Source organism: Chionomys nivalis, chromosome 8 (assembly GCF_950005125.1).
Source record: "Chionomys nivalis chromosome 8, mChiNiv1.1, whole genome shotgun sequence".
Lineage (NCBI taxonomy): Eukaryota > Metazoa > Chordata > Mammalia > Rodentia > Cricetidae > Chionomys > Chionomys nivalis.
The window spans coordinates 69,715,798-69,733,507 of NC_080093.1; the positions used below are offsets into that span (position 1 = coordinate 69,715,798).

General features: G+C 50.6%; 1 protein-coding gene across 1 annotated transcript; it reads left to right on the top strand.

The window, feature by feature from the left end:
- The first annotated feature begins 1,821 nt into the window (after nt 1–1,821).
- Nucleotides 1,822–17,441, top strand: Qprt (quinolinate phosphoribosyltransferase). The gene is made up of 4 exons (XM_057779338.1): nt 1,822–1,872; nt 15,960–16,495; nt 16,678–16,809; nt 16,894–17,441. Exons 1-4 carry the CDS (start codon nt 1,860–1,862, stop codon nt 17,110–17,112), a joined length of 900 nt encoding a protein of 299 aa, XP_057635321.1. The 5' UTR covers nt 1,822–1,859; the 3' UTR covers nt 17,113–17,441.
- The last annotated feature ends 269 nt before the right edge of the window (nt 17,442–17,710 follow it).

Sequence of the window (17,710 nt, forward strand, 5' to 3'; positions counted from 1 at the left end):
GCACCTGTCTATCAACTTCCCTCAGCTCCTTCCATGGGGTGGGGTCCTTCAGTGATGAGAGTTGACTGGCTTGCTCCTCTGCAGACAACCACAGCTTCTGTGACCTCATATGTGCAGCAACCATATCAGGCCCAGACGCTGGCATTTTACAGCTCCCTTCCCTAATCTCTGACTCTTAAAGTCTTTCTACCCTCAACCTCACGGTATTTCCTGAGCCTTGGGTGGTGGTGGTTGGTATAGGTGACCCATCCGCAGCTGAGAAGTCAGGGTTATTTATACCCAGCCTTTGGCCAGCTGCGAGTCTCTGTATCAACCACAATCGGCTGCACAAAGAAACTCCTCTGCCTGAAGTGCCGGGCAGCACAGATCTATGGCTATAACCATAAATATTAAAATCCAGTTTGGCCCCCAGGTGTGGGGGTGCACACCTTTGATCCCAGCACTCAGGAGGCAGAGGCAGGCTGATCTCTGAATTTGAGGTCAGCCTGGTCTACAGAGTGAGTTCTAGGACAGTCAGGGCTACACAGAGAAACCCTGTCTCGAAAAAACAAAAACAAAAGCAAATAAACCAATAAATTATAGGTATATGTTTAAAAAGATAATATATATTATATAAGTATGTTCACATATATATTTAAAAATAACTTTTAAATCAGGGGACTTCCATAGACTTCTTCATACAGTCTTAATTTGGCTAACCACCTCCCTACCCTGTCCAAACCCCTTATCCCCACTTCAGCCCTGAGTTCACCTCCTCTCTCTTTCATGTCAACATTCTTCTGCTGTCTTCACTAATAGCTTTTTCTTGAGTTGGGAGATCGTAGGTTTCCCTGTAACTTTAGCATATACCTTCATTTTGGTTGAACCTTCCAAAACCTAATTCCCACCCCCAGGCCTGAACCTTTCCACCCCCAGTATCTCTCTCTCTACTTTAACTTTACCTGTATTTACTGTCCCCTCCCCTAGGTATCCACCTGGTGGTCCATCTCTGGTTTTCTGGCTCCCACATGTACTCTAGGTTAAACACACACAACAAGAGATAGACAGCGAGGAGCCACGTATGAGTAAGAATGTGTGGCGTGGCTCTGTCTTCTAGAGCCACTGATGTCAGTCTCCATGTCACCCTTACGACCTCATCTAAGTGCCTCCCAAAGACCCCACCTCCCAATACCTCAGCTGTGTAAATTTGGGGGGAAAGTTTTCAACACACTGGCTTTGGAGAGACACATTCAAACTGTGGCTCTCAGGAAGAGGAAGGGAGAATCTGGGGATATTTGTGGGGTTTCTTCTCAGTCCCTCATATACCTTCTTCCTTGACTAGCAAACCACTTTATAGCTAAAAACAAATGAGACACAAGAGAAGGTATTTGAAATTAAGAGAATGGTCTGGATGTGGCGGTGTAAGCCTTAACCTTAGCATAGAGGCAGGAACACAGGCAGGTGGATTTACACAGTGAGACCTTCTCTCGGAGGTCGGGATGGGTGAGAGGAATTGAATTGGGACTTGACTGCAGGTCTACGGCCAGGATTTTCCCAATGCATCACTACCAAGGCCTTCCGACCCAGGAGAGTGGGTCCGGCGACCGTAGCCATGCACTCGGAGGGAACTCCAGCAGGGCTGGAAGTGGGAGAAAACAAGGCCTCTTTGGTGCCAGAGGAATCAGCATTCCTGAAACTCACACCTCTCCCGGACCCTGGGGTACTGCGAGGGTCCCAGAGGAGGACAGGAGGCCTCTCCGGAAGGACTAGCTCAGCTAGGCCCCTCCCCACTCTCTCTGGCAGCCCCACCCCCAGCCTCAGCCTCTGGGAACATCGATCTGAACAGTGGTGGACACACTGACCGGCTGCTCCGAGTCACCATGGACCCTGAAGGTGACCTAAGTCTCGCTGCTTTGTCTCCCTGTCTCCCGTATCCCCTACTGTCTGTCCCTCTCCCGAGTGGACCCTCCCTCTTCTCTAAAAACCCCTTCCCTCTCTGGTCTCTCCTGGACCTTCTCAACCTCACTTCTCTCGAACTTGGTTGAACCCCCAAAGTTCTCCTCTTGCTTCACTGTTCCTTCTGTGTTGAGCCCTAAGGGCAGAACTTGGGGGATGGAACGGAGGAGGGTCGAGGTGCTGGGGGCAAATGGGCTGGTAGTGGGAACCTGAAAAGAGGAGCAGTCTCGGACTCTGCCCCTTGTTAGCCGCCAAGAGAAGCAGAGGCAAAGTCCTGTCTCATCCCCGCAGGGTGGGGGAGGGGATGAAGTCCGAGTCTGTGGTCCGGCCAGAGGAGTCAGGCTTTGGAGTCACAGCACCTGTTCATTGGGCAGACCTCACATCCTCTCCGCCTCCTTTTCTTGCTTCTGTAAAAATGACAATAGCATTGGGGATGGGATGCGGCTCAGTGGTCCAGCTCTTTCTTGCTCCTTGTGCTCAAGGCCCTGTGTCCCATCCTGGCATTTATGTGGCTCTTATTTAGACCCTTTGTGTTTCCTCTCCCTCCCTGGGGTCTCCTTCCCCATCCTCTGCCCTTCATCCTGGTTTGTACCCCTCTGGCTTGACCGTGGAGCCTGCTCTGGATCTAGCTCCGGCTAGCATTCCTGGAGCACCCTGTGTCGATCAGGCTAGCCTTAAACTCACAGAAGTTTGCCTGGCTCTGCCTCTCAAGTACTGGAATCAACACCATGCCCGGTCGAAACTCCGGGAAGTTATTTTACCCCGTCAGATCCTGGGTTTCTGCACCGGGAAGATGTTACAGGGATGCAGGAAAACTCAACCAACTTTGCAGATGTCCGGACCTCTCAGTAGCCTGTTTCTGGGTACCCGGCCCTTTGTGACGGTCTTGAATCAACAGTCCTTTGAGAACTGCTTTTAACTTACCAACAAGGAGACTGACCACAGTGAGATTAAGTATCTAGTCTAGGTGACACAGCGCTCAAGTGGCAGGGATGGGACTTTATGTAGGTCACTCTGAGGTCACCTCTAAGCTTTGTTCTAGGGAGGCCATGGTGATGTCCATGAGCATCTGTGTGTGTGTGTGTGTATGTAGATCAGAGGTTGATAAACTAGTAAACTTCTCTCTCTTTCTCTCTCTCTCTCTCTCTCTCTCTCTCTCTCTCTCTCTCTCTCTCTCTTTTCTTGAGACAGGGTCTTACTATGTCTTACTATGTAGCTCTGGCTGTCTTGGAACTCACTGTGGAGACCAAGATAGCCTCAAACTTACAGAGATCTGCCTGCCTCTGCCTTCTAAATGCTGGGATTAAAGTCGTGGGTCACTGATGTAGGACACCCTTCTGTATGCTGTGGATGTTTTATTATCATTGGTTAATAAAGAAGCTGATTTGGCCAATAGGCAGGCAGAATAGAGCCAAGTAGGAAATGCAAGCAAAGATAAAGAGAAAAAAGGGTGGAGGCAGGGAGATGCCGACAGCTGCTGGAAATGCAAGTGTGAGGTAACAAGCCACGAGCCTCTCGGCCAAGTATAGGCTATTAGAACTGGGTTAACCTAGTTGTGAGAGCTAGATTAATATAAGTAAATTAAATAAGAAAATAAATTAATCATAAGCCTGAGCTAATAGGCCAAACAGTTTGTAATTAATATTAAGCCTGAGAGTGGTTATTTGGGAACCAGCAGGCAGGAGAGAAACCTCCAGGTACAGGGCACTATGCTCGGCTAGTGACCAAATGACATTTCCCTCTCATTCTCCACCTTTTTTCTTTTTAGACTAGGTCTCTCACTGAATGAACCTGGAACTCACAAACTCGCCACTGAGCTAAAGGATCTGCTCCCCCAATACACACACACACACACACACACACACACACACACATTCAGTTTGTGAGAACTGCAGACCACTTTTGTGTGGCTCCTGGGGAGTTGATCAGATCTTTGTTCTGGTGAGCCAAGAAGTTTGCCCACTGAGCTATCTCTCTAGACCCCATCCTTGAATTTTTGAGGTTTTAAATTATTCTGCTTAAGACTTTGGGTCTAAGCCGGGCAGTGGTGGCGCACGCCTTAAATCCCAGCACTTGGGAGGCAGAGGCAGGCGGATCTCTGTGAGTTCGAGACCAGCCTGGTCTACAGAGCTAGTTCCAGGACAGGCTCCAAAACCACAGAGAAACCCTGTCTCGAAAAAGCAAAAAAAAAGAAAAGAAAAAAAAAAGACTTTGGGTCTGGGGCCTGGTGTGGTGCACACACCCGCGATGCCAGCACTCTTTGTTGTTTGAGACAGGATGTCTCTGTGTAGCCCTGTCTGTCCAGGAACTCACTCTATAGACCAGGGTGGCCTCGAACTCACAATCCATCTGCCTCCTGAGAGATTAGGTTCCACTTTTGGAGCTCCGGACTCTCCATCTCCATGTTTGGTGTTCTCCCTTCAGCAGCTCTTCTGATGCTTCTCTTCCTCCTTCGTCATCATCTTGAACGGAGATGGGGGATACCCACCCACTCACTTTATTGCCCTCTCGTATCCAGTGGTTACATCCCCTGGAGTTACTTCCGCAGCATCCCTGGTCGTTTCTTCTTGTTTGCCTCTTCCGAGAATCCTGTCCCCAAGGTTCTGGTACATTGCTGCTCACACATGTGACTCTGGGCTCAGCCAGAAGGTCGGTAAGGGCTAGTGGCCTGCGTGAAATAAGCGAGGAGAGGATAGACGAGGTCCAGGCTGGGGAGCCAGCAAAACAAAGGGGCCAGTCCAGAGCATGGCGGAAGCAGGTGGGAGTCGGGGTTATACCGGGCCAAGTGGTGAGTACCGCTGAGCCCATGCGAGCATCCTAGTGGCCAAGCACTGTCCCTGTGACTTTTTTTTTTGCTTTTTCGAGACAGGGTTTCTCTGTGGTTTTTTGGAGCCTGTCCTGGAACTAGCTCTTGTAGACCAGGCTGGTCTTGAACTCACAGAGCTCCGCCTGCCTCTGCCTCCCAAGTGCTGGGATTAAAGGCGTTCGCCACCACCGCCCGGCTCCCTGTGACCTTGAGAAGCATGCCCTGCTGTCACAGTTCATTCTGGTTCACTGCCTCTTGCCAAAGCCCTTTCCATGGCTTCCTAACCAAGAACCCTCGACACAGTTTAAATGTATGTCTGTGTCCGGGCAAGCATATACCATGGAGTGGAAGGCAGAGGACACCTTCCAGGAGTCAGTTTTCTCCTTCTATCGTGTGGGTTCTGGGATTAAAGTCATCAGACTTGAAGGCAAGCACCTTTGCACACTGACCCATCTCACTGGTCCCTAAATATTGAAATGTCAATCTTCATAGTATTTTCCAGTGAGTTCCTGTTGCTCAGTGAGCAGAACCCGGTTCTGAACTCTCCTCCAAGCCTGGTTCTGCCTGGCTCATTCCTTTTCTCTCGTTCCTTTCCAAGTACCAGAATCGCATCTATTAGTATCTACCACCTCTCCCAGATGCCTGTGGCCTTTCTCTGCCAATCGAACACTCCCTGGTCAAAGTTAACCTAGTCTCAGAGCCAGCCCCTTGCGGCCTCACCTCTGTCCTCACACTTCATTAGCAAATCTTCCTCCGCCCTCAAAGTATTTGTACCATTTCGCACTTGTGATGGGGGCTTTACTGAGCCCTATTGGGAAGTCATTTCTGTTCCCTAACAAGTGAGGGAGCATTGGAAAGAACTTGTCAGGAAGCTGCAGTGTGGACCAGCCTCTGTCTCCACCTGGTGTTCGCTGAATGAATCTACAGAAGCAGAAGGAAGGACAAAGCTGGAGTCTGTGGCTGGTGGCCAGGCCTTGTCTCAGACACAGATGGGAATTGTCCCCTGCCCTGACAACTGTCCCCTGGTGACACTCACTTTCAGAGAGCCCAAGGGAACATGGGGTGGAGTCAGGACTGCAATCCAGATGTTTCTGGCTCATACTTCAGGCCAGGAATAAAACCCTGCAATCTTGGGTGTCCCTTGAAGAACTCTGTATTGATGTGTCATGTGGTCTGGTCCACCAGTTTCTCTTTTCTGACTGGGAAGAAGTGCTCGCCTGAGCAGTCTGGTTCCCTAAGAGGACTGCTCCACTTCTGGGGCAGCCAGTGGCCCCCTGGGAGGGCCATCACCTTGGAGGATCCTTGCTCCAGGCAGCTTGGGTCCTTTGTCTACTGATTCCTATCTTCAGCCCTGTCTTTTCTGGGCTCCAAGGTGACCACAGGCACAACTCAGAGAAAAAGGAGGAACAAAATTGAGCTATATCTGTGACCATCCCTTCTTCGCGGTGGTGGAGTGTGTGAGTGACTCCCTGATATGGCCAGTCAGCTTATCCCCCCAGCCCACACTTCCCAGTTGTATGGCTTACACTGTTTTGTGCCTCCATTTCCTCGCCTGTAAAATGGGTATAGTTGTGGTTGTGAAGATTACATTGCAACCATTCTAGTGAGAATCTTTTTGCATCTGTTTGTTTGCGTGTAAATGTGCATATGCGCATACGTGTGTGGGGTGTGCATGCATGTGAAGATCAGAGGTTAATCGCAGGTGTCTCTGCAGGAGCCATTCACCTTAGTTTGGGTTTCCATGCCTGTTCTGTGCGTTCTGGGACTCTTCACGCTTTTATAGCAAGCGCTTTTGTAACTGGAGGTTTCTCTCCCACCTACCGGTTCCAAAATAATCACTCTGAGGCTCAATATTAATTACAAACTGTTTGACTTGTTAGCTCATGCTTATTATTAACTAGCTCTTACAATTTAACCCATTTCTATTAGTTTATATTCTACCACGAGGCTCATGGCTTGTTACCTCACATCTTGCTTCTCCAGTAGCTGTTGGCATCTCCCTTGACTCCACCCTCTTTCTCCCTCTATTCAGTTTGGCTTTTCCACCTGGCTATATTCTGCCCTGCCATAGGCCAAAACAGCTTTATTTATCAACCAATAAAAGCAATACATATTCACAGTGTACAGAAGGACGTCAGACGTCAGACTTTAACCCTGAGCCATCTCCCAAGGCCAGAATGAAGACACCAGAAGGAGACACTGTGCCTTCTCTTTGGCTGTGACATCAGTGAAATAATCATCTCTAAAAATTAGAATTTCCTGGAAAGCTTATGCCAAAGCTCAGGACTGAGTGTGTCTCCAGGAGGAGGCTGCTCTAGGCTACTGGTCAGGGCACCTTGCAGGAGGAATAGTGATAATGGGCAGGGCCACCCCTGACCAGGACTGCTTAGTTTACACGTTCCTCTCGCCCTGTGTTTAAATCTAAAGGTGGGCCGGGCGGTGGTGGCGCACGCCTTTAATCCCAGCACTTGGGAGGCAGAGGCAGGCGGATCCCTGTGAGTTCGAGACCAGCCTGGTCTACAAGAGCTAGTTCCAGGACAGGCTCCAAAGCTACAGAGAAACCCTGTCTCGAAAAACCAAAAATCAATCAATCATCAAAACCTCACATTAAGATCCCAAAGATGGTCCAGGCTGGCCTTGAACATGAAGTTCTCCTGTCTCATTGTCTATAGTAGCTAGAATTACAGGCTCACACCACCACACCCGAAACACCTTTTTATTTTATTTGTTAATTTCTTCTTTTTAAAGAAAAGGCCTCATATAACCAAGGCTGACTTCAGCTCTCTACATTGTGGAGGGTGACCTTGAACTTCTGATCCTCCTGCCTCTGTCTCAAATGCTGGAATTATAGGTGTGCTAGCGACAGGACCCAGGACTTGCTGCATGTCAGGCAAGCGCTCCACCAACAAATTAGCTGTACCCACCCCTGCCATGTCAATTTCATCAGAGTCTTATTCATTCCAGATAATCAATTAAAAAGGTAGCCCTTGAGAGGTCAGGTTTACTGCTGAGTGAAATTATTGTGGGCAGTGTAGGTGCCAAGGAGGACCGTCCCCGTGGATAACACGGCAAGGACTGCAATCTGTCCCTGGCTGACAGCTGTCCCCACCAGGCAGCTCCCTGCACCAGCCTGGCTCCCCTGGAAGCTCAGCCTCTCTCTGAATTAGTGCCTTCCCCCACAGCTGCCAATTAGGAGAGCCTGGCTATTCAGACCCACTCTGGAGATCCCTTGTGTTGGGAGTGTTAGCCAGTGGGGCTTAAAGAACAGCAGATGTGTTTGTTTATCCCCCCAAGTGGAAACTCTGTGAACAGAGTGCCCTACACCAGGCAGCCAGGTCCGCTCATCTCCCAGCCATCTGTGTGGGCGAAGTCTGGGGGCTGAAGCAGCTGGGTTCTCCTGAAAGCACTCACTGTGGAGAGAGAGAAGAGCCATCGCTGCCTCCTCCCACCTCCTCCCTCTCCCGCTCTGCTCTTTAGGAAGTTTCTCTTTCCCAGCCTCAATTTTCCAACTATAAATACGAAAGCTGCCGTAGTGTGGAGGACTGTGGGCAGGACCTAAGACAGCGCACAGCCAGTGAGTGCACCCGCGCGTGGCGGCCGCTGACCTTTCCAGACTCAGAAGCTCTGCTAGCGATTAGATTCCTGCTGTGCGTTCTACAGGGTACCCTAATTCCACCCCCAACCCCAGCGGGGGCCCAGGGATCAACATTTCTGCACAGCTCTGCACTAATTCTGTTGTGCAAGAGACACAGTGAGTGGAGCTGCAGCTCGGCAGTTAGAGCGCTTGCTGCTCCTGCAGGGGGCTGGGGGTCGCTTCCTAGCAAGCACACAGGGGCTCACAGGCTGCTGTGACTCCAGTTCCAGGGGCGCCAGTAACTTCTGGCCTCCGAGGGTCCATGTGTAGTGAACACACGTACACGGAGGCAAAACACGCATACACGTAAAGCAAATCTTTAAATGTTAGAATGGGAAATTCGCTTTGGTCCCTGCGCATCGTATTCTTGCGAGCCTAAGGCATGGGAGGATCAGAAGAATCTTTTGTTCTCACACTCAGTCTCCGGTGCAGCCCCTTATCCATCTGAATTTCCTGACCTTTTGGGAGGGATCAGCAGAAAGAAGCTGAGACCTTCACTGTTCTCAGCTGTGCTTGGGAAAGGGCCGAGCCTGAAGAATGAGGTCATGAATAACCCGTCAGACCTGTGCAATGAAGTCACTGAAAAAAATCTCTGAAGTAAGGGCCAGGGTGCAGCTTAGTGGTGGGTACTTCCCTGGCAAGCGAGAGGCCTTGGCTCCAGCCCTAGTGGTAAGGAGGTGGCTTCATCTAGACTTCTCGGCTCAGCTCCTTCTGGTCTTCCTCCTCTTTCTCCTCCTTCTCTCTCTTGACAGGGTCTCCCTCAGCAGCCCAGGCTGGCCTCAGGCTCTCTGCTCTCTTCATAGGTCAGCCATTGGGGCGCTGGGGTTTCTTGTTTCCTGAGTGTTGTCTTCCTGCTGCTGTTTGGAGCCACTGTTTCGTGTGGTTGGAGAATGGCTTGTGACATTGGTCACAGCACTGGTTCTTGTTATATAAGTCACGAGTCTCAGCAACTTCACTGAGCTGAACACCTTCATCACCCTAAACTACCCTGGCCATGTTAGTTCAGGCTCAGCTCCCAGCGTGCACTGCTCTGACTTTATCAGTTTGTCTTTCCTGGCGTTTTATATAAGTGGATCAGATGGTATTATATCACACAGCCACCGGGCTTTTAATTTTTTTTTTATATTTTTTAATTGCAATTTTATTTTTATTTTTTGAGACATTGTCTCCCTACATAGTCCTGGCTATTCTGGAACTTGCTATGTAGACCAGGTTGGCTTCAAAGTCATAGAAATTTACCCGCCTCTGTCTCCAGAGGACTGGGATTAAAGGCGTGCACCACCATGCCTGGTTAATATTTTTTAATTTTCAAAGTTACATTTATATATATTTATTTGGGTGTATAGAGTAGGAGTGGGCTTCTCCTTTTATTGTGTAGGGTCCTGGGATGGAACGCAGTTGGTTAAATTTGGTGGTGTGGCAGGCATCTCTCCTGAATGAGCTATTTCGCTGACCCTGGCCTCAAACTTTTTGTTTGTTTGTTGTTGTTTTGTTTTGTTGAGTCAAGGCCTTGTTATGTAGTCCCCATTGGACTGGAACTCACGGAGATCCGCCTGCCTCTGCCTCCCGAGTGCCGAACTAAAGGCGTGCGACACCACCTGGCTTTCTTTGCATAGTTTCTCTCCCTTTTCATTCATGCTTATTAGCATATATTATCTGTAGAAAATAAAGAGTTTCAGACATGACTACGATGCCCTTTGATCTTCGCCCATCACCTTGGCCTCCTCAAGCCTCCAGCTAGTCTGCATCTTCCCCCAGACAGCTTCGTTCAACTTCTGTGGTTTTATTTTTCAATCTAGACTCTGTATCTGGGAGAAAACACGCAGTGTTTGTCTTAACATGATTTCCAGTTCTAACCGTGCTCTGCAGATGGTATAATTTTGTTTTCCTTTGAGGCTAAAGCTTCCCTAAGCAGATATACCATGTTTTCTTTATCCATCCTCCTGTTGATAGGCCCTGGGACTGACTGGATGACTTGGAGATATTTGAGTAGGTGCTGCCGTGAGCAGAGGTTCGAACCTCACCCCTCTGAGCCTGGGATCCGGGCCCAGCCAGGATCTGCAGCAGTGACGTCCCAGTTCCTAATGCTGCTGCTGTATTTTAACATCTGTTCTCTCTCTCTCTCTCTCTCTCTCTCCCTCCCTCTCCCTCACTCCCTCTCCCCTTGGGAGAGTCAGTTTTTCCTTTTCTCCCTGTGGGACGCAGGGATGAGATGCAGGGATGAGACTTAGGCTAGGCGGTAGGCGTCTTTACCCTCCGAGCCATCTCGTGGGCTCTGCCACGCACTGCTTTTAACCTTCATATGCTGGGATGTGGGGGGACTCGGAACACCCAGGTACCTGGGATCCCCCAGCCCAGAATCAGCAGTTGATCTACGAGGAGCCCAGGCAGAGAGTTAAAACAGGCTTTCCAGATGACCCAAGCGAGCTCTGCTGCTCTGGGCCCTTGCTCAGCGCCTGAAGCCAGTGGTTCACAAGCGCCGCCTCCACTTCCTCACCTCACAGCGTAATTTTTGACTGTGACCTTGTGGCTGTTTCCATCACACATTACCCAGACTGCTTTAGCCGAGGCCTCTTAGTCACTAAGTTGCGAAGTCCAATGACCCATTTGCAGCTTCCACTTACCCTGCCCAAGCACTATTTATTGAATCTTCTCCCCACAACCCCCAAACATCCGCTCTTGATTCCTCTCTAGGCGTTGTCAGCCACACCTCTGCCTGCGCCCCCCCATGCTCAGACACCATGCCCACAGTCTCGCTACTCCTCACCCTGGCATCTTCCGGGAACAGACCCATCTACCTACTCTGTCTGGGCACCATCCATGTTTCTTGTGGGCGTCTACGTTAACACCTGCAGAAAACCACCGGTTCTCTCCCCAGCTGTGTGGTAAACAGGGCACCACGGCACCACACCGAGACTCTGAGATTTGGTTTCTTTGCTTTTAGAAATAGGAATGACTGCCCAGCAGTGGTGGCTCACATCTTTAATCCCAGCATTCAGGAGGCAGAGGCAGGTGAATGTCTGTGAGTTTGAGGTCAGCCTGGTCTACAAGAGCTAGTTCCAGGACAGGCTCCAAAACTACAGAGAAACCCTGTCTCAAAAAACAAAATAATGAAAAAAAAAAAGAAAGAAAGAAAAGAAAAGAAAAGAGAAAAAAAAAAAGAAAAAAATAGGAATGACCCCTGTGGGGAGGCTAAGATGAGGCAGCACTCTGTGGTACCCACTTGTCCAGGACTCCCCATGCCTGTCCCACCTTCTCCTGATGTTCCTCTTGCCCAAACTTCTGCTGCGATTGTGTTCAACCACTTGGAACACAAACCCGAGGCTTCGATACATAACAGCTGCCAGTTTAGCAAATTCCATCTCAGAAGTAGCTCTCACACCTGCCCTGCTCTCCCTTCCACTGCTGCCCAAGTTCAGGGCTTTACCACTTTCTGTTGGCTGCCTTGGCCTCCTTTGGGTGGCTGAGGTGACCACACTTCACGTCCAGCTCTGTGGGGGTTCCTGGGATCCACCCCGATTCCCAGGCTAAACGGACTTGGCTCACCTCCCATCTCTCCAGTGTCATTCTCGGCTTTTCAGCTTCAAATCCCTTCGACCTCAGCCACCTCTGCCTGCAAACATGACTCCTCCTTCCCGGGCAGACACTGCCACCTCCTCCAGCACCCACCACACTTGTGGGTTGCTTCTTCAGCCAGCACCTACTGTTTGCCTGACGACGTCCCTCGGAGCTTAGCAACCCATGGTCTCTGCACCATTATCCCTGTTACAGACAATAAAAGGCTGAGACACTGTTGAGACTCAGGTCATGCCCCGGAGTCTTTGAGCTGAGTCACTGCACCAAGTGGCCTCTCTGATGGCATGACTGCCCTGCATATTTGCTATAGCGTATGAACTTGCCAATATTTGGCCATTTTTACAACTTTCTTTCTCTCTCTCTCTCTCTCTCTCTCTCTCTCTCTCTCTCTCTCTCTCTCTCTCTCTCTCTCTCTCTCTCTCTCTCTCTCTCTCTCTCTCTCTCTCTCTCTCTGTCTTTCAACAGGGTTTCCCCCGTATAGTCCTGGCTGTCCTGAAACTCACTCTGTAAACCAGGTTGGCCTTGAACTCAAGTCCTTGAACTGCCTCTGCTTCCCAAGAGCTGGCATTAAAGGTGTGCACCACCACTGCCTGGATCATTTTTGCAAATTCATATAGCTCAGCCCACTGGGCATTTGGTTGCTTTATTATATATTTACTTATTTATTTTTGAGACAGAATTTTACACAATAGCCCAGGCTGTTCTGGACCTGACTGTGCATGTAGCCCAGGCTGCCCTCAGACTTGTTGAAATCCTCCTACCTCTGCCGGGCGGTGGTGGCGCACGCCTTTAATTCCAGCACTCGGGAGGCAGAGGCAGGCGGATCTCTGTGAGTTCGAGACCAGCCTGGTCTACAAGAGCTAGTTCCAGGACAGGCTCCAAAAACCACAGAGGAACCCTGTCTCGAAAAAAAAAAACCAAAAAAAAAAAAAAAAAAAGAAATCCTCCTACCTCCTACCTTACCCTCCCACATGCTGGGATTACAGGCTTGAGCCCCTAAGTGGCCCAGGCAACCAGAATACAGCTGAAGACCAGACAGGAGTGTGGTGCAGATTAGAACCTTTTCACCTAGCAGGGGTCTGTAGAAAGAGAGGAGTACGGTGATTGGGGCGGGGAAGGGGAAGGGCCGATGCTGAGCCAGCTGAGGCTCAGGCCTGAGAGGGGCAGGAAGACCCACCCACCACCATCTCCATGGCAGCTGCTCAGTCAATCGGGAGAGAAAACAACAAGCGGGAAGTGGGGTAAAGAGAAGAGAGAGTGGAAGGAGCAGTGATGGGAACTGGAGTTTCACAGTAGTAGAGCCGTCAACGACAGCAGCAGTGGTGGTGGTGGCGGCGCACGCCTTTATCCCCGCACTCAAGAGGCAGAGGCAGGCGGACCTCGAGGCCAGCCTGGTTCACAGATAGTTCCAGGACAGCCAGGGCTGTTACACAGAGAAACCCTGTCTCGAAAAAAACAAAGAGTGAGCATGAGGCAAGTGATTAGAACCGAATCATCCAGAAATCTGCCTCTAAGACAGGACTCTGAAGACAGTGTGGGCAAGTGGGAATTCACAGCCTAGGAGCACAGCAGGGGCCGATGGTGCAGAATTACTAACAGGAAGTCGTAGGGGTAAAGAGGCATTCTGGCCGCACCAAACTGAACAGAATTCTCAGCAAAACTGCGTTTCAGAGCAAAAGGGAGTCCAAAACTATTTGGGGAACTGGATGTAGGTGGCTCGCACCTGTAATCCCAGCCCGTGGATGCCTGGAGTTCAAAGCCAGTTTGGGTTCCAAAGTGAATTCCAGGACAGCCGGGGTGAAGGAGAGGGGGGTGCGGTGGGGGCGGGAGTCGAGGGAAGCCAATTGCATGAAGGTTGCAGCTCTTTGACCAACCGACAGGTGGCAGTGTTGCATCATGTCTGGGTCTCTCTGCAGTGGCCAGATTCTGAGACTAAAGGCTGCAAGGTCCTTTAGTTGGTGCCTTTGGAAGTGAAAGACCTTAGAGATACCATGCCTCTACCCTGACTCCCAACCACACATAACCGACCTAGTTTGCAGCCACGCTCAGACGTCTAGTTCTGAACCTGCAGCCGCCTTGCTGCCGTGTGCCCTCAGCCCATCTGCCTTTCCTACGTGGTCCTTTGCTGTAAATACCCGAACTTCCAACTTTATAATACCTGGTGTTTGTCTGTGAGTGAGGTTTGGTGATAGGAATACTTTTTAGAAGCTCAAGGCTCTGGTTTAGATCCCCACCATAAATAAAATACTTGGTGTTCCAGAGAAACCTAGGAGGAAAGAGATTCGAGCTCGTGGCCTGCTGGAGGGTTTCAGGGTATAAACAGCTAATCCTTCTGGGCAACACAGATGAATGAGATGGAGGCAGGCAACCTTCGGTGTGCAGAAGTCGGTTGACCTTGCTGTTAAATACAGAGAGCCTTGGTGGTGCATGCCACTAAGGAGGTGGTATGACTGGGAGTCCAGGCTGGCTATCCTGGGCTACCTAAGTAGAGCATGTCTCCAGAGGACAACAGGATATTAAATATCTTATCTGTAAATAAAGAGCTTCGGACCCAACAGCAGGTTTAGTACATAAAATATGAGACACCCAGTTACATTTGAGTTTCAAATAACAGGTCACGATTACTTACAAGCTGTTAAATGTGGAAGATGATCCGAGCGCCTACATACTTGGGTGTCATAACAAAGCAGAAGGGCAGCTGGCGGGAACGGGAAGAGGAGGCAGCTGCTGTTCAGGGTCCAGAGCTTTAATTCTGAAGAGGGAAGGTTATATGAGGTTAGTAAGACCACTGGGCTCAAATGCACTAGGAGGTTTGTCCCATGTTGTTTCTTTAACTATGAGTCAGTTAAAGTTAAAAACAGGATGCATGGCGGGAGATGACTTAGTGGCTGAGAGGGCCTGCTGCCATGCTTGGCAAACTGATTTAGAGTCTAGGACCTACATGCTTTTTTATAAAAGCATAGGCTGGAGAGCTCAGCCATTAAGAGCACTGCCTGTTCTTCCAAAGGTCTTGGTTTAATTCCCAGCAACCATATGGTGGCTCACAACCATCTGTAATGAGATCTGGTGCCCTCTTGAGGACTCAGGTGTCCTCATCAACTTAGACCATGAAACCCAATATGGACAAGTTCAACAGAACCGCCATATATGGGCTGCCCACGCATGCTTCAGCATTGCCAGGGTGTAAATTTCATTTCATTTTCACCTACATGCTTTCGAAAATAGATTTTTGCAAGGTATCTTTTGATCTCCACTCAAGAGCAATGACACCTGCATGTGTGCGCACACACACACACACAATAAATGCAAAAAAGATTTACCAAAAAAGGCATGGTTTGATAGGAAGGAGCAAATGCTCTGCTTCCACATTTCATCATCATCATCATATTATTATTATTTATGTATTTATTTATTTTATTTTAATTTTTTAAAAAATATTTTATTTATTTATTATGCATACAATATTCTGTCTGTGTATATGTCTGCAGGCCAGAAGAGGGCACCAGACCTCATTACAGATGGTTGTGAGCCACCATGTGGTTGCCGGGAATTGAACTCAGGACCCTTGGAAGAGCAGGCAATGCTCTTAACCACTGAGCCATTTCTCCAGCCCCTTTATTTATTTTTTAAGATAGGGTTTCTCTGTAGCTATGGAGCCTGTCCAAGCCTATCCTGGAACTAGCTCTTGTGGACCAGGCTGGCCTCGAACTCACAGAGATCCTCCTGCCTCTGCCTCCTGAGTGCTGGGATTAAAGGTGTGTGCCACCACCGCCCAGCTTCCTTATAAAATTCCTTGATGCTTGCTGAAAGTTTAACTTTAGATAGGTGTGGGCTACTTTTATTTACTCTGACAACCTGATCGGCTCCAGACCTAACCCTCTGCCCCAGCTCAATCTCCACTCTGATTGGCTAGTCCCCCGTTGACCATACTTTTGGACATTTTGCTGTCACCTCTGGCTACAAGGGAGGAAGTACAAGCCTAGTAGCCGTCTCTCTGGTTCCCCGCAGGCCTGAAGCTCCTGCTGCCCTCTACGACCCTAGCAGCCCTGGCGAACAGCTGGCTGCAAGAAGACTGCCCAAGCCTCAATTTTGCAGCCTTGGTCACTGGATCAGGTCCCGCACAGGCAGCGCTGTGGGCCAAATCTCCAGGGGTTCTGGCCGGGCGACCTTTCTTTGATGCCATCTTTACCCAGCTCAACTGCCAAGTGTCCTGGTTCCTCCCAGAGGGATCGAAGCTGGTACCTGTGGTCAAGGTGGCCGAAGTCCGGGGGCCTGCCCACCACCTGCTGCTGGGGGAACGGGTGGCCCTGAACACCCTGGCCCGCTGCAGTGGGATTGCCAGCGTGGCGGCGACAGCTGTGGAGGTGGCCAGGGGCACGGGCTGGAATGGGCATGTGGCGGGCACGAGGAAGACCACTCCGGGGTTCCGATTGGTGGAGAAGTACGGGCTCCTAATCGGCGGGGCTGCAAGCCACCGCTACGACCTGGGAGGACTGATAATGGTGAAAGACAATCACGTAATAGCAGCCGGCGGCGTGGAAAAGGTGAGTGCTTGGTTGAGCCGCCGTTCTCACTAGGGTCCGCTTCTGACCCTCATTCCAGTCCCTCTACCAGAGTCCCAGGGTCAGGGACGCCATCTGTAAATGGGGGAGGCCGACTTCCGTTTTGCGCTCCAGGGTCCAGTGCCAGGCGAGCCAACCTCACCTTTTCTCTGTCGGCCTCGCAGGCGGTGCAGAGGGCCCGGCAGGCAGCCGACTTCGCCCTGAAGGTAGAGGTGGAATGCAGCAGCCTGAAGGAGGCCTTGCAGGCAGCAGAGGCTGGGGCTGATCTGGTCCTGCTGGACAACTTCAAGCCTGAGGTGAGCGGGATCCGACTCCTGGGCAGGGTCTGTGCCGGGGAGGGGGTGGGAAGTTCTCACCTCCTCTCGGCTTGTATCTTACAGGAGCTGCACCCCACAGCGGCTGCCCTGAAAGCCAAGTTCCCCAGCGTGGCTGTGGAAGCCAGTGGGGGCGTCACACTGGGCAACCTCCCCCAGTTCTGCGGGACCCACATTGACATCATCTCGCTGGGGATGCTGACGCAGGCCGCTCCAGCCCTGGATTTCTCCCTCAAGCTGTTTGCTGAAGGTGCTACTCCAGTGCCTCATGCCCGTAGGACCTAAAGCCGGAAAAGACGCCACCAGCAGGCGACACTCTGGCTTGTTGGCCCTCTCAGGTCACACCTCTTTAGGTTCAGAGGCGACCAGACTCACCTGACACCTGAGCTTTCCACTAGCTCCACCAGCCCCGGCTTGTGTGACCTGCCGGGGCCGACTTTGATTTTGCTCGCCTCAGTTTTCTCATCTGTAAGATAGGTCTAATAAACGTTCGACCTTACTGAGCTGTGGACGACAGTTACTGCACACCGAGGGGCCAGTAAATGCTAGAAAGCAGTACTGCTCCCCTACTCTAAGACATAAACTTGTTTTCAAACATGGCCTTCTAGGAAGGTTGCCCCCTTAATAAACGGTGTTTCATAGCAAGACTCTGGCACTCGGCAGCTGACAGCACATGGCCTGTGTGGGCAGCTGGGGACATTTGACAGGAAGCAAGCCACAAGCACAGCCCAAACTCTCTGTCTGCAGTGTTGAGGATGGGGCATGCTCTGGCCTCAGCCCTCTTCTTCCCTCCCTCCTTTCTTCTTTCCTGCTCCCCCCACTCCCACCACGTTGCCGAGGCTGGCCTTGTACTTTAACTGTGTTCTCATGGGTCAGACCATGC

Coding starts and splice junctions, on each gene's coding strand:
- Qprt (XM_057779338.1), top strand. Junction 16,496..16,677: donor CAGCCGGCGGCGTGGAAAAG/GTGAGTGCTTGG, acceptor TCGGCCTCGCAG/GCGGTGCAGAGGGCCCGGCA. Junction 16,810..16,893: donor TGGACAACTTCAAGCCTGAG/GTGAGCGGGATC, acceptor TGTATCTTACAG/GAGCTGCACCCCACAGCGGC.